At 33.0% G+C, this 27,840-nt stretch overlaps 1 protein-coding gene across 4 annotated transcripts; it reads left to right on the top strand.

The window, feature by feature from the left end:
• Window positions 1–126: 126 nt before the first annotated feature.
• Window positions 127–27,049, top strand: LOC310723646 (keratin, type I cytoskeletal 18). 4 transcript variants are annotated; one of them, XM_083536988.1, is made up of 9 exons: window positions 127–144; window positions 274–587; window positions 4,761–4,843; window positions 13,980–14,136; window positions 15,843–16,007; window positions 19,470–19,595; window positions 21,592–21,974; window positions 24,817–24,851; window positions 26,027–27,049. In XM_083536988.1, the coding sequence occupies exons 2-9, from the start codon at window positions 285–287 to the stop codon at window positions 26,887–26,889; spliced, it is 2,115 nt and encodes a 704-aa protein (XP_083393114.1). In that variant the 5' UTR covers window positions 127–144; window positions 274–284; the 3' UTR covers window positions 26,890–27,049. The 4 variants fall into 4 exon arrangements, with proteins under 4 accessions (XP_083393114.1, XP_083393117.1, XP_083393115.1 ...); XM_083536991.1 differs by lacking the exon at window positions 127–144 and having other exon boundaries at window positions 157–587; window positions 26,027–26,457; window positions 26,746–27,049; XM_083536989.1 differs by lacking the exon at window positions 127–144 and having other exon boundaries at window positions 157–587; window positions 26,027–26,457; window positions 26,503–27,049.
• Window positions 27,050–27,840: the final 791 nt, after the last annotated feature.

The raw sequence follows: 27,840 nt of genomic DNA, 5'->3' as shown, positions 1-27,840 counted from the left end.
TGCAACAGAAAGTGTTTTTTTTTTTTTAGAGTTGATGTGTGTTCACCCATAATGCCCTGCGCTGAAGAGTAGACCAGCCACCGCCCCACGACAAAGCAAAGCATCACAGGTGGGAGTGTGCGTATAAATACCCCCATCGCTCAGGTAAGTCGTCTGGCCAGCTCGTGCAGCCTTGCGTCAAAAGCGCACGTCCAGAGCTCCGCACACGCGCGCATCCCTCCTCACCTACATCATTTTTATTACAGTTATTATAATTATTATTATAAGCAGCAGCATCCGTGAGAATGTCACGCGAAGTCCGAGCATCCTCTCTGAGCGCGGAGGCGCGTCTGGGTCGTGCGCGCAGCCCGTTGCGGTTCAGTGCGCCTTTTAACGGCACCGGAGACGCAATGCATCCCGGAGAGGAGAAGGAGACGATGCGCGGGCTGAACGAGCGCCTGGCGGATTACCTGTGCCAGGTGAGACTGCTGGAGGAAGCCAACAGTAGACTGGAGGCGCAGATTAAGGAGGTTTTAACGGAGAAGCGCGCCGCCGGACAGAGAGACTGGAGCGGCTATGAGAGGACCATCTCCACCCTGAAAGACCAGGTGAGGAAGATAAAGTCACACACACACACACACACACACACACACACACACACACACACACACACACACACACACACACACAAAGGGTGTGCAAGTAATAATTGATCTAAAATACAAGATGCACGTGTGTTGCAATTGCATAAAAGCATTTCAAGACTAATTCTGTACATATAAAATAATGCAAATATTACAGATACATACATACATACATACATATAATGTACATATAATATCTATAAAATATAAGGACATGGACATGTGTTGCAATGGCAAGAAAAAAAGCAATTTCTGAAATGATATCTAGAATGTGCATATTCATATTTCTATAAAATTCAAGATGTACATTTGTTGGAATTGTGAAAAAAAAAAAAAAACACTCCCATGATTTATAATCTAAGATGTGCAAGTCAGAATATCTCCAAATACAAGATGGAAAATTTGTTGCAATTGATTTGCTGTATTGTAATAAAATTCTTAAAAATCAAAGAAAACTGGCATTTTTTTCAAAACGCAAAAAAAAAGATTGAATGGCCTTCATCAACTATTGCACCTTTAATCCTGTATGTCTCTTCTGCCTACATTAATCTACAGTATATTTAAACCCTAACTAAATAAACTAATCATAGTTACTGTATGTGCTTTTTCTCTTTTCAGACAATATTAAAGTTACAAAATATGTACATTTCTCAGTCCCACCCAAACAACCAGGAATAGTGCCTTTTAGTACAATGTAATGATATTTAAATGAGTGCATTAACCAAAGACAATGAACATGTACAAACAAAATAACAACTGATTTAATCGATTTTCATAATTGATATTTTTAGAGAAATTCAAAGAATAATTTTCTGGTCTAAACAGTGTTTCGTCGAGGTATATAAACTCTGTAAACTCACAGGAAGTGTTGGAAAGCCTTACATTCCTCACATTCCTTTTCTCTTAGTGTTTCTGTAGTTACTGAGTAATCTGTCTTTACTGAACAATAAGATCAAATACTGAAAATAATCTGGAAATAACCTGAAGCATTTGCACACCTTATAAAGTAGGGATTATTTGCTTTTTTTTTTTTAGTGAACACATCAACGATCCCAACATTTCAAGGTCATGTAGCCACAAGGAACTATCCGAAATGAAAGTGAAGGCAGATATCATTAGAATCGGAGCAGGGACGGGTTGCTTTGGTTACTGTATATTAACAGAAACAGTGAATTAACCCTTAAAACCACACTTAAAATGTAGAATTGGGAAAAATAGTGTTGGATTGCATTACAGTGTTCAGCTGACACCTGTACATTTGTTCTGGATGTACAGTATGTATACAGTGTAGGGGTTCATTTCAAACCCAAGAAATTATGTTAGATGTGTGTGTGTGTGTGTGTGTGAGTGTATCCTTCACTCAAGTACTCGTGTTTTAAAAGACTCTGGTAAAGTTAAAGTAAAGTAGTATTTTGGACTCTGACATGTCATCATCATCATCTTCTCCCGCTTATCCGTAAAACTCTGACATGTACTTAAGTAAAAAGTAGTCATTACTACTTCCTGTTTTAGTGTCACGCTGGTGACTGGACCTCACATCATATTAATATATTAATACAAAAGTATTTAAAATGTTGTTATCTAATGAATGTATCCAGACTGAACATCCACCATATAAAACACAATCAGAGAAAAGATGATGATGATCATGTGATCAGGGATGTCTCTGTACTCAGTCATGTTTACATCACTGACTCCCCCTGTCTCATCCACGTTAACCTCAGACTTCAGACGTCTGTGGTGTGTGAGAGGCAGGAAATTATACACCAGTGGTAGATCGAAAAAGTCGTGCAATGACAAGAAACAGGTTGATGGGCAGAATTACACACAATTAGAAGAAAGAATATTGATATCAAATATTGATTTCACCAAATGGATTAAAACTAAAGTAACGAGTCTGTTTTGAGAATGTAAGAAAGTACAGATTTTTATATGTGGAAAAAAAAATTTAATAAGTGAAAGGAAAAAGTTAAATACTGTATTAAAGTACTGATACCAGAAAAAGTTTATTACCGAAGTATTTGTACTTCATTACTTCACACTTCTGATATATATATATATATATATATATATATATATATATATATATATATATATATATATATATATATATATATATATATATATATATATATCAAATGGAGAATCAGAAATAGAAATGACAGAAGCTTCCATTTGCACATTTTTTTATACAAAAATAAAAATAAATAAAATAAGATATATGTATTGCACATATTTTTATTATAAATATGTTATGACCGTCCATCCAGAGCGACTTACAATCCGCTCATTTATAAATCTGAGCAGTCGACTCTAAGGCTCTTGCTCAAAGCCTCTCCAATGGCAGCTTGGTGGTCCTGGGATTTAAACTGACACCAATGCATAATATAATCTCCTACTTTTTTTTTCTCTTGTCTCTTAATGAAGCCTTGACAGAAAAACAGCTGTAGACTTTACTGTTATGACTGTATTAGGTCTTGAACACTCACTCTATACTGTATTACAGTTCTGGTGTCGGCAGTACCAAAGTGATTTTATAAAATCAGAACTTCTAGTAAACGTTTTCCCTTTAGTGTCAATCTAAAACCCCTTAGGTTTTATTTTTATTGTATTAGAAGAACACAGCACAAGAGCGTTACCGGCATGCTAGTTGGCCACACCTAAACGAGAACCTAATCCTCATGCAAATGTGTCAAGGAGACCTGGGGCTGTGTTTTACATGATAGTTTAAATACAGGAACAAGTCTTATTGAAATCAATTCTGAAACACTAAATAGACAAACACCTCACTATAAGATTTTTTATGTACTTCTTGAACATCCCATTCCACAATTAGTCACCAGTTCACTTCTTAGAAGATGTTCCACTAGATTCGGGAGTGTGATTGTGGAGATTTGTGCTCATTCAGCTACAAGGGTGTTAGTAAAGTCAAGTACTGATGTAAGTGAGGCGAGAAGGTCTGGGGTGCAGTCAGTGTTCCATATCTGTTCAATAGGGTTTGAGGTCAGAGCTTTATAGCAGGAGATCTTTCACTCCAAACTCCAAACTCCAAATGCATATCTATATATCTTCATGAAGTTGGCTTTGTGCACAGGGGCTTTGTCATGCTGAAACAGGAGTCTTCTAGTTCTTAGTGAAAATAAAATTGATGGCAAAAGAAAGTACACTTGAATTGTAGTTGTTGGTATGCTTTCATTCACAATACTCTAGGGAATTCCGGGAACACTTTAGTAAATAATTAATTAATATAAGAGACGGAAAAAGTCAAGCATTTGTGGATGCATACCGTTCATTGCCCTGAAGAAACTTAAGCTGCATTAACCGTATCTCACTCCAAGCCTGCTGAGATGCCTGGCTGGATTTACATTTTGGAAATATGGTTCAAAGGTTATGACTATAAACATACTTCCAAATGAACTGAGAATTGAGAGCATTAAGCCCAAATATTTTCAAAAATGTCCTTGAACCATCCCCAATTAAACTTTTTTTCGGCTTCTCCCGTTAGGGGTTGCCACAGCGGATCCTCCGCACGTTTGATTTGGCACATGTTTTACGCTGGATGCCCTTCCTAACGCAACCCTCCCCATTTATCCGGGCTTGGGACCGGCACTGAGAGTGGCTGGGGTTGGTTCCCTGACCGGAGATCGAACCCGGGCCACAGCGGTGAGAGCGCCGCATCCTAACCACTAGACCACCAGGGGATCTTGAACCATCCCCAATTAATATGCCAAATTTTACAACATTTTATAAGACAGTTTTAGGGGGCTCCCATAGAATACCTAGCCAGAGAAAAGAAATGAAGCAGAAGTGAAAGAAGGAAAGGTAGAATAACAATAATGTGCCTACACCCTACATTTGGTGATTGCACCCTAAAAACTTATTTATTACTTACCTACATGAGCCGAAGAAGTACATACATCTCACACCACAGCAATTCGCAGTTTTTTATTATCAATTTATCATTGAAACTTTTACTTTTAAACAGTCATATATATATATATATATATATATATATATATATATATATATATATATATATATATATATATATATATATATATAGTTCTTTTCTACACAACACTGTTTTGTCTGTATTATTGTGATATATGGTGTACATGTTTTCATTTCACTCTCCAGATAAAAGAAATGATAATGGATAACGCTCGCATCCTGCTACAGCTCGATAACGGCAAACTGGCTGCTGATGACTTTAAAGTCAAGTAAGAATCTAACTTTTCTTTCTCAATTTGTGTAATTAAGTGCTTTTGTTGTCACAAGGGGTTCGAATCTTAACGAGCAGTCTGAATAAGAAATTGATGAGGAACATGGGCTTATATTGGTAGTGGGCGATAAGATAAAAATATCATATATTGTGATATATATACATATAGATATAGATATAATATATAAGCATATGTAATATAGAGAATGTTTGGAAAGTAGAAGCATTATGAACATATTCCAACAACAAAAAATCTGCTATCATTGTGAAATTTTTCCTTATATACATATATAAACTAAGCTTTTTTTCTCTCTGATTTGTGTTAATAGTTCTTAATAATTATCATTGTTTTTATTGTCAAAATTGCTCGAATCGAGTTTGGCTGTAATTTCCGGCAAGGCATAATAAAGTGCAGACGCTCTGCCTCACCTCAGATTGCACAATCCCATTTAAACTGAACTGAGTGCAGGGAATAAGCATGTACCTGGGATTATTTGTGTAAATATCATCACTATACTGTTTGTAGGCCTCTTATTTGCATGTTCCATAGTATAGGTAACCTATTTCACATATCTGTGTAAAAGATATTGATGTTGCTATTGATAAAAAAAAATTGCACGAGATCCAGCCATTACCTCTGCAGCAATGATGAGGGTGTACAAGAGTCCAAGCATCATATTCATTCAGTTTTTCCACAAAGCTTACATTACCTTATTAAACCAATTTATTTAGAATTTAATCATTTAATCTCACCCTTGCTTTATTTGTATAGTAGTATTATTATAAATAGTATAGTATAGTATAGTTTAGTATAATATAAGTGTAGTATAGTATAGTTTAGTATAGTATTAGTTTAGTATAGTATATAGTTTAGTATAGTATAAGTGTAGTAAAGTATTGTATAGTATATTATAGTATAAATGTAATATAGTATAGTATAGTATAGTATAAGTGTAGTATAGTATAGTTTAGTATAGTATAAGTGTAGTATAGTATTGTATAGTATATTATAGTATAAATGTAATATAGTATAGTATAGTATAAGTGTAGTATAGTATAGTTTAGTATAGTATAAGTGTAGTATAGTATAGTTTAGTATAGTATAAGTGTAGTATAGTATAGTTTAGTATAGTATAAGTGTAGTATAGTATAGTTTAGTATAGTATAAGTGTAGTATAGTATTGTATAGTATATTATAGTATAAATGTAATATAGTATAGTATAGTATAGGTGTAGTATAGTATTGTATAGTATATTATAGTATAAATGTAATATAGTATAGTATAGTATAAGTGTAGTATAGTATAGTTTAGTATAGTATAAGTGTAGTATAGTATTGTATAGTATATTATAGTATAAATGTAATATAGTATAGTATAGTATAAGTGTAGTATAGTTTAGTATAGTATAAGTGTTGTATAGTATTGTATAGTATATTATAGTATAAATGTAATATAGTATAGTATAGTATAAGTGTAGTATAGTATAGTTTAGTATAGTATAAGTGTAGTATAGTATAGTTTAGTATAGTATAAGTGTAGTATAGTTTTGTATAGTATATTATAGTATAAATGTAATATAGTATAGTATAGTATAAGTGTAGTATAGTATAGTTTAGTATAGTATAAGTGCAGTAAAGTATTGTATAGTATATTATAGTATAAATGTAATATAGTATAGTATAGTATAAGTGTAGTATAGTATAGTTTAGTATAGTATAAGTGTAGTATAGTATAGTTTAGTATAGTATAAGTGTAGTATAGTTTTGTATAGTATATTATAGTATAAATGTAATATAGTATAGTATAGTATAAGTGTAGTATAGTTTAGTATAGTATAAGTGTAGTATAGTATAGTTTAGTATAGTATAAGTGTAGTATAGTATTGTATAGTATAATATAGTATAAATGTAATATAGTATAGTATAGTATAAGTGTAGTATAGTATAGTTTAGTATAGTATAAGTGCAGTAAAGTATTGTATAGTATATTATAGTATAAATGTAATATAGTATAGTATAGTATAAGTGTAGTATAGTATAGTTTAGTATAGTATAAGTGTAGTATAGTATAGTATAGTATATTATAGTATAAATGTAATATAGTATAGTATAGTATAAGTGTAGTATAGTATAGTTTAGTATAGTATAAGTGTAGTATAGTATTGTATAGTATATTATAGTATAAATGTAATATAGTATAGTATAGTATAAGTGTAGTATAGTATAGTTTAGTATAGTATAAGTGTAGTATAGTATTGTATACTATATTATAGTATAAATGTAATATAGTATAGTATAAGTGTAGTATAGTATAGTTTAGTATAGTATAAGTGTAGCATAGTATAGTTTAGTATAGTATAATTGTAGCATAGTATTGTATACTATATTATAGTATAAATGTAATATTGTATAGTATAGTATAAGTGTAGTATAGTATAGTTTAGTATAGTATAAGTGTAGTATAGTATAGTTTAGTATAGTATAAGTGTAGTATAGTATTGTATAGTATATTATAGTATAAATGTAATATAGTATAGTATAGTATAAGTGTAGTATAGTATAGTTTAGTATAGTATAAGTGTAGTAAAGTATTGTATAGTATATTATAGTATAAATGTAATATAGTATAGTATAGTATAAGTGTAGTATAGTATAGTTTAGTATAGTATAAGTGTAGTAAAGTATTGTATAGTATATTATAGTATAAATGTAATATAGTATAGTATAGTATAGTATAAGTGTAGTATAGTATAGTTTAGTATAGTATAAGTGTAGTATAGTATTGTATAGTATATTATAGTATAAATGTAATATAGTATAGTATAGTATAAGTGTAGTATAGTATAGTTTAGTATAGTATAAGTGTAGTATAGTATAGTTTAGTATAGTATAAGTGTAGTATAGTATTGTATAGTATATTATAGTATAAATGTAATATAGTATAGTATAGTATAAGTGTAGTATAGTATAGTTTAGTATAGTATAAGTGTAGTATAGTATTGTATAGTATATTATAGTATAAATGTAATATAGTATAGTGTAGCATAGTATAGTTTAGTATAGTATAATTGTAGCATAGTATTGTATACTATATTATAGTATAAATGTAATATAGTATAGTATAGTATAAGTGTAGTATAGTATAGTTTAGTATAGTATAAGTGTAGTAAAGTATTGTATAGTATATTATAGTATAAATGTAATATAGTATAGTATAGTATAAGTGTAGTATAGTATAGTTTAGTATAGTATAAGTGTAGTATAGTATTGTATAGTATATTATAGTATAAATGTAATATAGTATAGTATAGTATAAGTGTAGTATAGTATAGTTTAGTATAGTATAAGTGTAGTAAAGTATTGTATAGTATATTATAGTATAAATGTAATATAGTATAGTATAGTATAAGTGTAGTATAGTATAGTTTAGTATAGTATAAGTGTAGTATAGTATAGTTTAGTATAGTATAAGTGTAGTATAGTATTGTATAGTATATTATAGTATAAATGTAATATAGTATAGTATAGTATAAGTGTAGTATAGTATAGTTTAGTATAGTATAAGTGCAGTAAAGTATTGTATAGTATATTATACTATAAATGTAATATAGTATAGTATAGTATAAGTGTAGTATAGTATAGTTTAGTATAGTATAAGTGTAGTATAGTATTGTATAGTATATTATAGTATAAATGTAATATAGTATAGTATAGTATAAGTGTAGTATAGTATAGTTTAGTATAGTATTAGTGTAGTATAGTATAGTTTAGTATAGTATAAGTGTAGTAAAGTATTGTATAGTATATTATAGTATAAATGTAATATAGTATAGTATAGTATAAGTGTAGTATAGTATAGTATAGTATAGTATAAGTGTAGTAAAGTATTGTATAGTATATTATAGTATAAATGTGATATAGTATAGTATAGTATAAGTGTAGTATAGTATAGTTTAGTATAGTATAAGTGTAGTATAGTATTGTATAGTATATTATAGTATAAATGTAATATAGTATAGTATAGTATAAGTGTAGTATAGTATAGTTTAGTATAGTATAAGTGTAGTATAGTATAGTTTAGTATAGTATAAGTGTAGTAAAGTATTGTATAGTATATTATAGTATAAATGTAATATAGTATAGTATAGTATAAGTGTAGTATAGTATAGTTTAGTATAGTATAAGTGTAGTAAAGTATTGTATAGTATATTATAGTATAAATGTAATATAGTATAGTATAGTATAAGTGTAGTATAGTATAGTTTAGTATAGTATAAGTGTAGTATAGTATTGTATAGTATATTATAGTATAAATGTAATATAGTATAGTATAAGTGTAGTATAGTATAGTTTAGTATAGTATAAGTGTAGTATAGTATAGTTTAGTATAGTATAAGTGTAGTATAGTATTGTATAGTATATTATAGTATAAATGTAATATAGTATAGTATAAGTGTAGTATAGTATAGTTTAGTATAGTATAAGTGTAGTATAGTATTGTATAGTATATTATAGTATAAATGTAGTATAGTATAGTATAAGTGTAGTATAGTATAGTTTAGTATAGTATAAGTGTAGTATAGTATAGTTTAGTATAGTATAAGTGTAGTATAGTATTGTATAGTATATTATAGTGTAAATGTAATATAGTATAGTATAAGTGTAGTATAGTATAGTTTAGTATAGTATAAGTGTAGTATAGTATAGTTTAGTATAGTATAAGTGTAGCATAGTATAGTTTAGTATAGTATAAGTGTAGTATAGTATATTATAGTATAAATGTAATATAGTATCGTATAGTATAAGTGTAGTATAGTATAGTTTAGTATAGTATAAGTGTAGTATAGTATTGTATAGTATAATATAGTATAAATGTAATATAGTATAGTATAGTATAAGTGTAGTATAGTATAGTTTAGTATAGTATAAGTGTAGTATAGTATTGTATAGTATATTATAGTATAAATGTAATATAGTATAGTATAAGTGTAGTATAGTATAGTTTAGTATAGTATAAGTGTAGTATAGTATTGTATAGTATATTATAGTATAAATGTAATATAGTATAGTATAGTATAAGTGTAGTATTGTATAGTTTAGTATAGTATAAGTGTAGTATAGTATTGTATAGTATATTATAGTATAGATGTAATATATTATAGTGTAGCATAGTATAGTTTAGTATAGTATAAGTGTAGCAAAGTATTGTATAGTATAATATAGTATAAGTGTAATATAGTATAGTTTAGTATAGTATAAGTGTAGTATAGTATAGTTTAGTATAGTATAAGTGTAGTATAGTATAGTTTAGTATAGTATAAGTGTAGTATAGTATTGTATAGTATATTATAGTATAAATGTAATATAGTATAGTATAAGTGTAGTATAGTATAGTTTAGTATAGTATAAGTGTAGTATAGTATTGTATAGTATATTATAGTATAAATGTAATATAGTATAGTATAGTATAAGTGTAGTATAGTATAGTTTAGTATAGTATAAGTGTAGTATAGTATTGTATAGTATATTATAGTATAGATGTAATATATTATAGTGTAGCATAGTATAGTTTAGTATAGTATAAGTGTAGCAAAGTATTGTATAGTATATTATAGTATAAATGTAATATAGTATAGTATAGTATAAGTGTAGTATAGTATAGTATAGTATAGTATAAGTGTAGTAAAGTATTGTATAGTATATTATAGTATAAATGTGATATAGTATAGTATAGTATAAGTGTAGTATAGTATAGTTTAGTATAGTATAAGTGTAGTATAGTATTGTATAGTATATTATAGTATAAATGTAATATAGTATAGTATAGTATAAGTGTAGTATAGTATAGTTTAGTATAGTATAAGTGTAGTATAGTATAGTTTAGTATAGTATAAGTGTAGTAAAGTATTGTATAGTATATTATAGTATAAATGTAATATAGTATAGTATAGTATAAGTGTAGTATAGTATAGTTTAGTATAGTATAAGTGTAGTAAAGTATTGTATAGTATATTATAGTATAAATGTAATATAGTATAGTATAGTATAAGTGTAGTATAGTATAGTTTAGTATAGTATAAGTGTAGTATAGTATTGTATAGTATATTATAGTATAAATGTAATATAGTATAGTATAAGTGTAGTATAGTATAGTTTAGTATAGTATAAGTGTAGTATAGTATAGTTTAGTATAGTATAAGTGTAGTATAGTATTGTATAGTATATTATAGTATAAATGTAATATAGTATAGTATAAGTGTAGTATAGTATAGTTTAGTATAGTATAAGTGTAGTATAGTATTGTATAGTATATTATAGTATAAATGTAGTATAGTATAGTATAAGTGTAGTATAGTATAGTTTAGTATAGTATAAGTGTAGTATAGTATAGTTTAGTATAGTATAAGTGTAGTATAGTATTGTATAGTATATTATAGTGTAAATGTAATATAGTATAGTATAAGTGTAGTATAGTATAGTTTAGTATAGTATAAGTGTAGTATAGTATAGTTTAGTATAGTATAAGTGTAGCATAGTATAGTTTAGTATAGTATAAGTGTAGTATAGTATATTATAGTATAAATGTAATATAGTATCGTATAGTATAAGTGTAGTATAGTATAGTTTAGTATAGTATAAGTGTAGTATAGTATTGTATAGTATAATATAGTATAAATGTAATATAGTATAGTATAGTATAAGTGTAGTATAGTATAGTTTAGTATAGTATAAGTGTAGTATAGTATTGTATAGTATATTATAGTATAAATGTAATATAGTATAGTATAAGTGTAGTATAGTATAGTTTAGTATAGTATAAGTGTAGTATAGTATTGTATAGTATATTATAGTATAAATGTAATATAGTATAGTATAGTATAAGTGTAGTATTGTATAGTTTAGTATAGTATAAGTGTAGTATAGTATTGTATAGTATATTATAGTATAGATGTAATATATTATAGTGTAGCATAGTATAGTTTAGTATAGTATAAGTGTAGCAAAGTATTGTATAGTATAATATAGTATAAGTGTAATATAGTATAGTTTAGTATAGTATAAGTGTAGTATAGTATAGTTTAGTATAGTATAAGTGTAGTATAGTATAGTTTAGTATAGTATAAGTGTAGTATAGTATTGTATAGTATATTATAGTATAAATGTAATATAGTATAGTATAAGTGTAGTATAGTATAGTTTAGTATAGTATAAGTGTAGTATAGTATTGTATAGTATATTATAGTATAAATGTAATATAGTATAGTATAGTATAAGTGTAGTATAGTATAGTTTAGTATAGTATAAGTGTAGTATAGTATTGTATAGTATATTATAGTATAGATGTAATATATTATAGTGTAGCATAGTATAGTTTAGTATAGTATAAGTGTAGCAAAGTATTGTATAGTATATTATAGTATAAGTGTAATATAGTATAGTTTAGTATAGTATAAGTGTGGCATAGTATTGTATAGTATATTATAGTATAAATTCAATATATTATAGTGTAGTATAGTATAAGTGTAGTATAGTATAGTTTAGTAGAGTATAAGTGTAGCATAGTATTGTATAGTATATTATAGTATAAGTGTAATATAGTATAGTTTAGTATAAGTGTAGTATAGTATAGTATAGTATGTGTAGTATAGTGTAGTATAGAAATAGTGTAGTGTAGTATAGTGTAGTATAGAATAAGTGTAGTGCAGTGTAGTGTAGGGTTGTATAGTATAGTATAGTATAGTATAGAATTAGTGTAGTATAGTGTAGTATAGTATAATATAGTAAAGAATAAGTGTAGTGCAGTGTAGTGTTGTATAGTATAGTATAGAATAGTATAGTATAGTGTAGTATGTGTAGTATAGTATTGTATAGTATAGAATATGTATAGTATAGTATAGTGTAAGTGTAATATAGTATAGTATAGTATATTATAGTATAGTATAGTATAGTATAGTATAAGTGTAGTATAGTATTGTATAGAATTAGTGTAGTGTAGTATGTGTAGTATAGTCTAGAATTAGTGTAGTGTAGTGTAGTATGTGTAGTATAGTCTAGAATTAGTGTAGTGTAGTGTAGTATAGTGTAGTATAGAATAAGTGTAGTGCAGTGTAGTGTAGTGTAGGGTTGTATAGTATAGTATAGTATAGTATAGTATAGTATAGTATAGTATAGTATAGTATAGTATAGAATTAGTGTAGTATAGTGTAGTATAGTATAATATAGTATAGAATAAGTGTAGTGCAGTGTAGTATACTATACTATACTATACTATACTATACTATACTATAGTATAGTATAGTATAGTGTAGAATAAGTGTAGTGTAGTGCAGTGCAGTGCAGTGTAGTATAGTATAGTATAGTATAGTATAGTATAGTAGAGTAGAGTAGAGTAGAGTAGAGTAGAGTATAGTATAGTATAGTATTAGTATAGTATAGTATAGTATAGTATAGTATAGTATAGTATAGTATAGTATAGTATAAGTATATGGCACCATAATTTATCACAGTATTGATATTGTAAAGTTCTATTAGCCAGCCCTACTCCCTTAAACCCATTGGACAAACCTATTGGGCAAAGAAAGCAAAAATAGTCTACAAGAGTGATTTTCAATAAGACTCAGCTCATAGAGAGTAAAAGCCTGGAATCTGAGTTGATCAAAAGCCTACTTGTGTCTTGGCTTACTCAAGCATAGCTTGTTTATTTAAGTAAAATTAGCAAAGACTTAAAAAACTAAATATTACGCAAAACGTGTTTCGCCCACACTTCTGCGTCACGTCTGAGCTAAATATCTTGTTTGTGTGTTTGTCCGCCTTGATACATGGATGAAAAGTGCTCATTCAGACAGAAATGAATCCCTTCTCTGCTGGATTGGAGTGTAAATTGAGGACTTGTGCAGACAGAGTGACTTAAGCAAAGCCTACACTTATAGCGTGCGTCTGGAAAAGCACGTAATTATACCTGCCTACGAAGTTGAGCAAACTCAGCACTGTGTACACATGGATTACTGAAAACATGAAGCATGAACCTGTATGTTTGCGTAAGTGAATATGTGTGTGTGTGTGTGTGTGTGTGTGTGTGTGTGTGTGTGTGTGTGTGTGTGTGTGTGTGTGTGTGTCCCATGGGGAAATGCAGGTTTGAAGCAGAGTTTGCTGTTCGCTGCGCAGTTGAAGAGGACATCACAAAGCTCCGAAAGATGATCGATGACACGCACATAAGCAGCATGCAGCTGGAGAGTCACATCGAGATTCTGACCGAGGAGCTCATCTACCTGAAAAAGAATCATGAAGAGGTACTCGCATAACTGTCTACAGCACACAAAGCTCAGTTTGTGAGTTTAAATCCCAGAGCCACCAAGCAGCCACTGCTGGCCCCTAAAGGCAGGGCCCATTAATCCTCACCTGTATTAATGAGATCATTGTAAGTTTCTCTGAATGAAGGGTATCTGCCAAATGATTTCTCAAAGTAAAAAAAAAATTCTGAATGATTTTTAAAGACCCAAAATGTAAAGTAGAAATAAATAAAAAAAAAGTTTGATGAGTTGATGGCAAACAAAATAATATTTTGCAATGATGTTCGCAGTGTTGAAGGAAGCAGCAAATCATGTGTTTAGATTAAGACTTTATCGCAAGTTAAATTAATCGCGAGGTTTACAGTATGACAGTGGATGTGAGTGCAGATTTTAATTAAAAGTTAAAAAAAAACCAAAAAAAAACCCAAACAAAACCATGGTGCAAGAAACATAACCATAAACACTGGGGAAGTAGTTTTACTGGTTGAGGTACTGGATTTGGTCTAGAAGGTCATGAGTTCAAATCCCAGCACCACCAAACCAAGCTGTCACTGCTGGGCACGTGCACAAAGGCCTTAACCCTCAACTGCTCAGTTGTAATTATAAGTCGCCAAAAGCTTGACAATGACGTACAAAACTCACAATTTAGATATAATCTAGGACAGATGGAACATCAGATGAAGTGATGGGTAATTGTAGACATAACCCATAATCCTGGCACAGAATATTTGCTATACACCTGCTTCACAACCGGGTATGTTCTACACTGCCTCATATTTAATAACCATTTATAGTAAAGTGTGTGTGGTTCAGTGATAATAACAGCATAAAGATCCCAGGTCTGTAGTTAATATAAAAAGTCTGCTACAGTGGCTGATAACCTCATGTTAACCTCATGGTGTTTGTACATGGAAATGTAATGAATGGACATTCGGTGCCTCCCAAATGAGGACGGATTCCCTTTTGGGTCTGGTTCTTCTCTTCCGCATGCCATCTCAAAAAGTTTTTTTCGTGCCAATGTCACCACTGTCTCACTCATTAGGGATATACTTATATGGACCGACTCTACAATCTATGTTTGTAGTCTATTTATTTCTATAAAGCTGCCTTGAGACAATGTACATTGCAAGAAAGTGCTATACAAGCAAAATGTAATAAAATAATATAATAATTATATTTGATCCCTGTTCAGTTCTAGACATTATGGAATTCAACAATCCAGGAACTGGTTCTGATTTTAATGTTATTAGTAGTACAAATAGTGAAAAGGTTCAGGAATAAACACTCCACTGGCCTTTCCTAGGGGTATAACACATAAAAAACTCTCCAAAGGTCTCTTTATATTCCAGTTTATCTCGTTTTTATTCAATAAGCAGCTGACAAATTGTCCCAGAAGGTGACTCCCTGGCAAGGCTTCTGTACATTTACATTATGTTGAATATCAGGCCGTTTAATGAGTCATATAACCTGCTTTGATGCTACGAATTTGTGTTTGTACATGCCTTCATCCTCTATAAATGTGTGCTTTGACAGAAAAGTAAAAGCAATTCATTGACTTGAAAATGAAATTGCTTACTGCTGCTTTAATCCCATTTTGAAGTCACACTTTGATCTATTTATCTAATGGGTTCGTTTTAATGAGTCATGTATCTGCTTGAGAACTTGATGGATGTTTATATGTACGCTGTATTTCTACTCTTATTTAGGATGTTGCTAGCATAAAAGGGCAGATCAAGAACTCCAGCGTGGACGTGCAGATGGAGGCAGCGAAGGGCCAAGACCTCAGTGAGACAATCGACAACATCCGGAAGCAATATGACAAAGCGGTGCAAAAGAACCGGGAGGAGACAGAGGCCTGGTACCAAAACAAGGTTAGACAACTTTTATCTATTAGTATCTCATTGCTCTTTTTATATGTAGTATATACAGATGATCTGTTCTGAATGATCATTTCAATAGATCATTTTTATCCATAATTATGGTCATTCTAGCTGGGTAAATGTTTGGTTAGAGTGTTGTGTTAATAACACCAAAGTCAGACGTTTGATCCACGTATGGGCCATTTTCATGGTTTTCAGGGATTTAAATGCATAGTGTGGTCTAGTGGTTAGAATGCGGCGCTCTCGACGCTGCGGCCCGGGTTTGATCCCCAGTCAGGGAACCAACCCCAGCCACTCTTAGTGCCGGTCCCAAGCCCAGATAAATGGGGAGGGTTGAGTTAGGAAGGGCATCCAGCGTAAAAACATCTGCCAAATCAAACATGTGGATGATCCGCTGTGGCGACCCCTGATGGGAGAAGCCGAAAGAAAATTTTAATAGCATAGTGGTTAAGGCTCTGGGTTACTCATTGGAAGTTCACGGGTTTAAGCCATGGTATCGCCAAGCTGACACTTTTGGGCCCTTGAGCAAGGCCCTCAATCCTCTGTAAGTCAGGGGCGGTGTATTATGGTTTTCTAACATCACAGGAATATGCGAAGAAAGAGTTCTACTCTGCTGTAAGGAACATGTGAAATGCACGTTTTCACTTTTTAAATAATAAGAAACCAAATACAATTAGTCCCCAAGTTACGATGGTTTAACTTTTCGTTCTTACGATGACAAAAGCTGTACGAAAATATTGTACAGATATTTAAATTTTTACGTGACATTTGAATTTTCGTCCAACACATTGGAATGCTGTCAGGATGTACACACAGAGTTTAGTTGTCTCTGTTTTGTTATTTCTGTTCGTGTAAAATGCTCTGATTTGCTAAATGATTTACTGTAATTTGTTAAATGATTAATACATTACAGAATACTACCCCATGCTGATCACCATTTTTAAAACTCCTAGGTAGACTAGGCCATGTCTCAATTTACGATATTTTCCAGTTACCAGTCAGGGAAAACCTGTATACCCAATATACACAATGTATTCAAGCAGACATCACAAAACCTATGAAATTCACAGAGTAGAATCTTTAATGTATTTACAAATTAGAAAATATTGTACATGGCGCATATTAATGCTTGATTATTATATACTATAGTTAATTTTTATAATATCAGCTCATTTATGGACATGTATGTTGGACTTTCTATATAAACATTCTTTGTTTAACAGATAAAACAAGCCTTTTAGTGTATAATTAGCGATATGATGAGATCTTCTGTACAAAAGGAGCGTCTGGTTTCAGTGCTTTGTAATAGCTCAGGTAGCTTGTAGTAGGCAGGTGTTGCCTTTAGAAAACAGTAATGAATCCAAATTCAGGTTCAGGTTTTATTAATACACCAATGCAGACAAATCCAAAACACAAGATAGAGTCGTAGTCACAGAGCAGCAGACCTCGGGCAATGCACAAACAGGATAAACTGGGCTATTATCAAAATACAGTGAAACCGAAAAAGAGTCGATATCAAAGGGCAGTCGAAGATCTAAGGCTTGGGAAGTCAAGTAAACAATAGTGTGTGTGATTGAGATCGTGTGTACTCAATCAGTAGACTGTGAAAGTTGGACACTGTAGGAGGTGTAGTCCGTGGTGTGGTGGCCATGTTTGCATGTTGTGATGCTTTGGAATCGGAGTTGCAGTGACATTGTTGAGTCTTGACAGCGTGATGGAAATTTACAGTTTATCTGTAATATTTATCTATCTATCTATCTATCTATCTATCTATCTATCTATCTATCTATCTGTCTGTCTGTCTGTCTGTCTGTCTGTCTGTCTGTCTGTCTGTCTGTCTGTCTGTCTGTCTGTCTATATATATATGAATAGATACTAGTTTTTCATTATTATCTTTATATTTTATCAAAATGTTATTATTTCTACTTTAATATTAATAACCACTGAGCTTAGCATGTTTCCCTTGCACCTTGTGCATGAATCCTGCCTCCATCCTGCACATGCGAGGTTTGCATGTTCTCTCCTCTCAATGGGGTTTCCTCCTGGTTCTCCAGTTTCCTCCCTTAGTTCAATGACATGTCTTATTGACCGATTTCCAAATTGGCCATATTCTAGGAAACAATTTGTGTCCTGTGAGTGGTGGGCTTCCCAAACAGAGTGTCACCCAGCTTGCGTATGATAAGTGGTATAGAAAATGGTGCAACCAGTTGGGGACAAGGGGGGAGAGGGGGGCTATCCCCTGCCACTGCCCTCACCACTGCCTATTTAAATTACTTTCCTGTTTTTCCGCTAAAGTTTCATTATACAGTATACTGTATGTATGTTTACATTCTTGAATTCAGGCAATTTTGCAATGATTATTACTTTTTTAGGGAAGGTTCATTTGAACAGTGTGGGGGTGGAGCCATTGTGGGGGGTGACAATAGGAATCTCCGCTATTGTACCCAAAAACGATAGAAATAGCCCTGCCTGATTACTTGCCGCAAATAAAGTAAAAAGACTCTCAGTTCCAATTATCTACAGTTGCTACAGTTTCGATCTCCAATGACTTTCACACACTCTTCTGCTCTCATTCAGCCAGCCAGTGAATATGCACCCTTTCGCTCAATCACTCATTCACATTCACTGCAGAATATTTAAAGAAGCTCGTTCAGAAAATCTTTTCGAAGTAAACATTCTGTTACAAACAATACATAAGGGAAGTGGCAGCTCAGTTGTTAAGGCTCTGGGTTACTGGGCCACTCTTGGGGGCCCCCCGAGCAAGGCCCTTAACCCTCAGTGCACCAGGGGCACTTTATCATGGCTGACTTTGCACTCTGACCTCTGCTTCTAACATCGCTGGGATATGCAAAGGAAGAATTTCACTGTGCTGTAATGTGTGACAAGTATAAAGCATCTTTCTGTTCTATTTTTTAGATTGCATGGATTTTTGGTTTTCATCTTTGATCCTGCCTTGCCCAGTTCTGCCAGTTTGCATGTCTCCTGATCTGTGCCCTTTTTTCTCCACGTTTGTCTGATTGCTGATTTGGATTTCATTGCAAACTGCACTTTTCCTGCAACTGCACTGGTCTGAGACTGTTTTACAGGAACTTTGTTTTGTAACAGGAACATTTCAAATGAAGGGTGCATTAAAATGTGTATGTATGAGTCAGCTTGATATATAAAAGGTATTTGTATTTCTTTAACCTAAGTCATGGTGCTGAATTATTAACTCTTGTATATAGACAAGATGTCTCTATGTCAGGTTAGTTTCTTTCTTCATTTAGTGTTTGTTTTGTGCGTTTGCACGTTATTAAATATATTTTTTTAAAGGGTTATGTGTATTTTTAGATCATGGAGAGTGAAAGTGACCAATCCTCCTCTACATACTGTGCACAAAGCAAGCCTGATCTACTGCATGCCTATTTTCCATGTTGTTTTTCTTTATCTGAATGTTTCTTTGTGTATGGACAGTTTGAAAACATCTCAGCGGAGGTGAGCAGGAACACCGATGCGCTCCAGCAGGGAAAGAGCGAGCTGAACGAGCTGCGCAGACAGAAACAAGGGCTGGAGATTGAACTTCAGGGCATGCACAGCATGGTATAACAGAAACACAACATACACTTATCATCACTGCATAGCATTATTATGAAGTATACATTTCATACAGTCATTGCAATGGTCTCTGTATATCCAGATATATCTGTATATAAGGAGGCGTGGCCTCTGTTCAATCCATCTGAAAAAAGAAGGCGTGGCCCCTGCACTTCAAAGCTTAAAACACTCTTATAATTAAAATGTATAGATTTTGTACACTTTTCCCCTTGCTTTCTGTATATCCAGGTATATCTGTATATAAGGAGGTGTGGCCTTCTGCACTTCAAAGCTAAACATTCTTTTAATAAAAATAAAATGTAAAATGAAATTAAACAAATTATAGATTTTGTACAGTAATTCCCTTGATGTCCATATATCCATTTCAAGTATATCTGTATATGAGGAGGCGTGGCCTCTGTTCAATCCTTTCCAGAAAAGAAGGTGTGGCCTCCTGCTGTTCAAAGCTTAAAAAACGCTTTTTATTAGTTTAAACTGAACTGAAATACAAAATAAAATTAAACAAGGTATAGATTTAGTCCAATGATTCCAATGGTCTCTGTAAATGCATGTATATCTTTATATAAGGAGGCGTGGCCTCTGTTCAAACCATCCCAGAAAAGAAGGCGTGGCCTCCTGCACTTCAAAGCTTAAAAAAAAACGCTTTTTTTTTTTTTTTTTTATTAAAACTGAACAGAAATACAAAGTAAAATCAAAGTATAGATTTTATACAGTCATTCCCCTTACTTTCCCTATATCCAGGTATAGCTGTATATTAGGAGGCGTGGTCTCTGTTCAATCTGGGCCAGAAAAGGAGTGGCCTCCTGCAATTTAAGGCTTAAAAAAACATTCTTAAACCGAACTTTCGTCTTTCATGCATCAGATGTTGCTGATGTTTTAACATCGAGGAAGAAAAACATACACATACACATGTACATTTTCGCTTTTGAAATTTCAGGTAATTAAATATATTTTTTATTTCTTTGCACCAAGCCAGATTCTGCCATGAAACATTGTTTTAGCTCCAGTGGCTTTTTATTGATGGTCATATTACCATGCTAGTGATTAAACACAGGGGACTTGTGGGACCTGTACAGCAGGTTTGTGACCTGGGAGACTGCAAACACTGTGATCGAGAGAAAGAAAGAGAGAGGGAGAGATGTGCTTTTTCAACTGCTTGAAATAATTTGATAAGAATAGACATTTTTACAAGACGAAATGCTTTTACATTCACATATCATTATATATATATATATATATATATATATATATATATATATATATATATATATATATATATATATGCATTATTTCTAATTAATGGATATATTTGTGTTGAATAAAAGACTGTTCTGTTTATATTATATTAATTCACCTGTAGTATTGAATACTGAAACTGCTATCAAAAATATACTTGATAGATTTAAACATATATGCAGTAAATATGCATAAATGTATTATATAAAAGATGGCCTTAGTTACATACCATCAACTCCATGAACAACAGTGTTATCGCTAACTGGGCACTCGCCCATGAAAGAATTTTACTTGTACTCATGTTTCACTTCCTTGTTTGACTTAACTGGAAAAAGTTTTGAATGCAGGAAAAGAAAGAGAGGTTTTTGAATATGGGGGTGTGTTAAATAAAACAAATTTGCAGATAATTCAAAAAACTTTGGCGACATGTACAGTATGTCTGTCCAGTTTTTTCAATTTGTGCCAAATAATCTGCATAAATGCACAAGTGTTTTTTTGTATATTGATGAGCAGTGATCTGTAATCCATCACATAATTTCTGCAGATTTTTAGAAAGAAAAATTGGGTGGGAGGGGCATAATGTCAATCACAGCAGCAGCAGCCAATCATACGCATCTGTGAACATACTGTGTGTGCAGAAGACGGCAGATAGAACATTTTTTGAAAATGAACTACGCCGTTCATATTTAATGCTGAAATAGTTGTGCATGGACATCGTCGTCTAACTAGACACGTCTCTTTACAGAACCACTCTCTGGAGGACACTCTGAATGACACGTTGGGACGCTACTCTCAAAATGTAAACAGTCACAACAGAGTTATCCAGCAGCTTGAGGCAGAGCTCGCAGACGTCCACGCCCAGGTGATGAGGCAGGGGGCAGAGTACCAGGCTCTGCTTAACATCAAGAGTAAATTGGAGGAAGAGATCGCCACCTATCATGGCCTTCTGGAGGGCATAGGGCTGCCCTCCAACTACATGGGCGATTCCGAATTAGATGAAGATGGTGATTTTAGAGGCATGGAAGAGCTTGATATCCACGATGTTGTTCCACCAGAAGATGGTGATGTGAACGATAAAGGAACATTTGAAGATGGTAACGTTGGAGGCAACAGTGGATTTGACGAAAGGTAATTGAGTGCAAAAGACTTTACAAATCTTGCGATGAATAGGAAATATTTATGATGAGTTTAGTCTTCCCACTTCTAATCCTTATAGTCCGGATATTAGGATATACTGTGTATAAAAAGTTGCCATAGGTATAGCACTATACTTTTTCAGAAGCAAACCATGTGGCCTTAACATGCAAATTATTAACATGACATTTCCTGAAGAAAATGTGAGTGGTGCTTGCCGGTGAAAAACTCGACACTTTGCATGGTTACAATGACGTACAGCTGTTATCACTTTGTTGCCAACTACTTTGACATTAATGGCTGTATGTTGAGTTTTTTTCAGAGGAGAGTAAATCTGTACTGCTATACACGCTGCACATTGACTACTCTAAAATATATCCAAGTTTCATTTCTATAGTATTGTCTCTTTAGAAGATTATTTAAATGGTTGCTGAAATGTGTGGGGTGTACTTACTTTTGTGAGATGCTATAGGTCAAAGCCAACATTTACATGGCAAATGGCTATTATTATTATTATTATTATTATTATTATTATTATTAATAATAATAATAATTTAATTTAATTCAATTCATTCATTGTATAGCACTTTTAGCAATGGATATTGTCTTAAAGCAACTTTACACAGATAATGCATAGATAAAGAATGAATTAGAATGTTCTTTATAATTATAAGTTTGTGAAAACCAGCTTGAGATGGCATTCGTAAGAAACCTTGAGATGAACCAGACTCAAGAGGGATATTTGGGTGGCATCAAATGTCTATTCATTAGAGTTAAAGGTAAGCTGCTTGTCCAGGAGAGACCTGACTGCTTGTGGTTGTTGATCTATTTAGAATGCTGGAGACAGAATCACACCTTGGAGAAGGATAAGGTTCTTAGACAATGTCGAGGTTGTGTAATGATAGGACTCATGAAATCATGATAATACACCTTGACAGGCTGTCAAATGAATACAACAACACTGTGACGTGTCCATGTCTTAAAGGCATTAACAAGTTTACTCCCAAAAGACTGTTATATAAAAAATATATTATGGAAAATCGATTTCTTATTAACTTCATTGCAGACATTGTTTTGCAATTATTCCCTCTACTGTGCTACATTTATTTTGAAACCATATGTAAATGTATAGGGACACCTGACTTGTGACCTGAACTGTACAGTTCTTATAACAATGCAGGAAGCACACAATTGTACAGGTCTATGGATGCAGTAGTATTTAATTTTCCCTTCACCTGAACTCAGAGATGAAAAAGGTACACACATCCTTCAATCATGAAGAAGTACAGATATTCGTTTCAAAAGATTCTGGTAAAAGTTGTAGTATTGACTACACTTTTTCACTCAAGTTAAAGTAAAAACGTTTTGGACTCTGACATGTACTTAAGTAAAAAAGTGGTCATTACTACTACCTGTTTAAGTGTCATGCTGGTACCTGAACCTCACATCATATTAATATATTAATACAAAAGAATTTAAAACGTTGTTACCTAATAAATGTATTTAGGTTGAAGATCCACCATATAGAACACAATCAGAGAAAAGATGATGATGATCATGTGATCAGGAAAGTCTCTGTTCTCAGTCATGTTTACATCACTGACTCCCTCTGTCTCATGCACGTTAGCTATACTGTTTGTTGCCTTCGTCAAGCTTGTTGTTATCTTCATAAACTAGTTTACATCTTTGGTGCGAGGAAATGATTGAAAAAGGTTGAAAAAGCCGCACAATGACAAGAAATAGGTGGATGGGCTGAAAACGGGCCACAATTAGAAGGAAAAATATTGATCATGTCACCAAATAGATTAAAACTTAAGTAATGGATTGAAAATATAAGAAGTAGAAAGTACAGAAATGTCTGTAAAAAAAAAATATATATATATATATATATATATATATATATATATATATATATATATATATATATATATATATATATATATATATATAAATATTTGCACTTTGTTACATCCCACTGCTTGAACCAGGAGACCCAAATCAATCACCTGTGCACAAAGCCAGCTTCATGAAGATATGCTTTAAATGGGTTGAGAGTGGAGTGAAGGATCTTGAGTGGCCTGCTTAAACACTCAACCCTATTTGAACACCTTTGGGATGAATGTGAACACTGACTGCACCCCAGGCCTCCTCACCTCACCTACATCACTACCTGACTTTACTAACACCCTTGTGACTAAATGTAGCTCGACAAGTACACGCCAAAATCTAGTGGAACATCTTCCCAGAAGAATGGAGGCTATTATAATGGCCAAAGGGGACTAAATGTGAACAGTAATGTTATGGTCAGGTGTCAGTATGATAAGTATGGTGGAGTATTTTCTAAGATATGACAAGTTGAGTTGTAGATGAGTATAATTCTTATTCAGATAAAGAAAGAAAGAAAGAAAGAAAGAAGAGAGAGAGAGAGAGAGAGAGAGAGAGAGAGAGAGAGAGAGAGAGAGAGAGAGAGAGAGAGAGAGAGAGAGAGAGAGAGAGAGAGAGAATAGGAGAATAGGAGGTGGTAGCTTAATGGTTAAGGCGTTGGACTTTGGATCTGAAGGTTAAGAGTTCAAACCCCAGCCATACCAAGCTGCTGTTCCTGGGCCCCTGAACAAGGCCCTTCGCCCCATAGCTGCTCATTTGTATGAATAAGATGAAATGTAAATTGTTCTGGATAAGTTCCTCTCTGCCGCACAATATAAATGTTCTGTCTGCCATGTACATTTTAATGTAAATCTTGTGCTGTGAATAGAATGAATGGATTTCCTTTACCAGTGTAACTAGCTCAGAACTAACACAGCCTCTCTCTCTCTCTCTCTCTCTCTCTCTCTCTCAGTGTGGAGTTTTCATTAGAGCAGGCTCTCAATGCAGGTAAGTGCTGAGACATTCCACTTATCCATCCATTCTTCTTAAATCTCTTCTGACATCCTGTTCCTCTGCCTGTCACTCATTCACACGAACACCTTCACAAACCTCAGTGCTTAGGCGCCTTGCTTAACTGTCACAATCACGGTTTTCTCATGCTGTCCAAATCTACACATCAGTCTGTTTAACGCCGTCACATCAGCAATGATTGCAGCTGATGATCCGAGTGTGTTTCTCCCCTGAACTGTAAGGCATGAGAAATCACAACATAACAGAGAGCTGCACATTCAAAACAAGTTACCAGACCAGCGAATCAAAATAAGAGATATCTGAGAAAGAGTTCGAGAAGGAAAAACGTGGTAAAATGATATCTTTTCTTTAGGGATCGCTACAGCTCTTAGACATTCATGTGTATATATATATATATATATATATATATATATATATATATATATATATATATATATTTCACAGGTTTATAGTAATGAACTCATTCTAAATATTTCATCTTTAATGTGAGTGGATGGCTGATGCATCGTGATACAAATACCAGCTTAAATTTTACACTTTTTAAATGGATGCATCATGCTGTTAACTTTTCTCTTTTCTCTTATCTCTGAATCGTACCATCCATATTATATGAAGGGAATAAAATACTTCATAATAAACTTTTGGGTGTTAATTGTAGCATCCCATAATTTTTTTAGTACTTAATTAGATTTTTATGGGCAGCACATTCATGTCTACTGTTTTTTTTTCCAATTTGGTCCAACATTTGGTTCAAAATCCCTCATTCTGGTCCAACATTATTGTCACACCGCAAATCTCGTTTTACTCCTCACTAATGTTTTGATTTATGTCTAATCTCTGGTCTCACAAGCTTTCTTTTCTTGGCCTTTTCTTCCTAACCAATATTTTGGTTACATATTTGCACGTCCTATCTCTTTTTTATAGTATGCAAAAGAATGATCTCAAATATCCTTAAGTAAATTTGGTACACTTTTCTAAACCCAAAAAAAAAAGCCAACACAAAGACAAAAGGCAGATAGAAATTGTAAAATATGTAATTCGGTATATTGGAATTAAAAAATTACATTGGAATTTCATTTCTTACTTTACACAACATGCTGAAGCAAATCCAAAACTTTGTAATGATCTTTGTACTACTTGATCCCCTGCAGCGCCGCATAGCCTGAATCCTGACCCGACACTCAATAACAAGATTGTTGAAGAACAGATAGTCTCTGAGAAGGACCTGGAACTGAATGCTGCCAACACTGCCATGAACAAGCAGCATGATCAAGAAGAAGATGGACGAGAAATTAAAGAAGACCGGGTCATCTTAGGGGAAATGGTGAAGGAGGAGACCATAAGCTCCACGGAGGTGGAAGTACAGGTGAAACAAGAGGAGGAAAAAGTGAGCCCTGTATTACACATTCAAGTCGAGGAAGCTGAAAAGGCAGTGAGTGTCGTGGTGAACACTCAGGTGGAGAAGACTGAGATCTCTGTGGTGGACACTATGGTGGAGGAGGTGGAGGAGGTAGTGAGTCCTGCGGTAGAAATTCGGGTGGAGAAGATGAAGAGTACTCTTGTGGACACTCAGGCAGAGAAGGTGGAGAAAACAGAGATTCCTGAGGTACACTCTCAGGTGGAGAAGATGGAGAGTCCTGTGGTGAACACTCAGGCAGAGAAGGTGGAGAAAACAGAGATTCCTGAGGTACACTCTCAGGTGGAGAAGATGGAGAGTCCTGTGGTGAACACTCAGGCAGAGAAGGTGGAGAAAACAGAGATTCCTGAGGTAGACGCTCAGGTGGAGAAGATGGAGAGTCCTGTAGTGAACACTCAGGCAGAGAAGGTGGGAAAAACAGAGATTCCTGAGGTAGACTCTCAGGTGGAGAAGGTTCATATGGAGACCACTCAGGCAGAAGAGAAGGTGCCGTTAAAGCCAGCTGTGGAGAACAATAATGCAGCAGAGGAGAAGAAAGAGGATGGGGAGGATCCTGAGAACCCAGAGGTAGAGCCTTTAAAGAAGGTGGAAGAGTGATGTTTCTGCTGCAGTGTTGCACAAAATCCACAGTGAATTCAGTGATCAGTTTAAAATTACGGCTTTAGTCTTGTTCTTTCTGGTTTTCAAGCTTGAATCGAAAATATGCATGTCTGCCTGTTCTCTCTCTGTTCAACAATAAAAGCAGTGTGACCTCTGACCTGTAAGGCTTGGTGTGTATTTTGTAATCAGAGAGACAGATTTAAGTATTGGTTTAGAACACTAGCTAATAGTTATTAATGAAGCTAATATGAGGTTTGTTCAAGTCAAACCATGAATTTTAATTGTACGGATATAAAAATGGACGCTAGCATGGCGCTTCTACACGCAGTAGCAAGTGGCTAGTGCGTTCTATTACTGATAGGTGGCGCAAATGTCACAGGCCAGTCTAAAGACCATTAATCAAGATGGCAGACAACAGTGTTAGTGTGTGTATAGAACAACGTGTGGCGAAGGTTCTCGTGAATGAAGGCGTAAACCTGCGGATATCTACAGAAGACTTCACAGTACGGAGATGAGACACTCAGCAAGACATTTGAATGGTGTGAAGGTTACAAAGATGGCCAGTGATGATCCGGGTCGTGGTGGTCCCCAAGCCCACAGCAGTCAGCTCTAGGCAGTTTCAACTCCTTGCACTTTTATTTCATAAACACAAAAGTTTCACTTGAACGCCCTTCATATATTTGTATTCAGATTAATAACAGCTGATCTGAAACACAGGTCAACAACCAGGTTTATAACAGTAGCTGACCTGAGACAATCAAATAAGTATCATCAGGAGATCATGACACCAAAATTAGCAATATTGTTTAAACACATCTTCCAGCTAGCAATATTAGCTTATTCTTTGGTGACTAGCATAACATATGGACAAAAGTATTGACACCTGACTTTTTTCCCACCATGTGTTATTAAAAACCTGAAGGCACACAATTTTATAGGACGTCTTTA

The sequence above is a fragment of the Silurus aristotelis genome, assembly GCF_946808225.1.
Source record: "Silurus aristotelis genome assembly, chromosome: 3".
NCBI lineage: Eukaryota > Metazoa > Chordata > Actinopteri > Siluriformes > Siluridae > Silurus > Silurus aristotelis.
The sequence above is the reverse complement of the archived record's forward strand: the minus strand, read 5'-3'. Positions and strand labels throughout refer to the sequence as shown.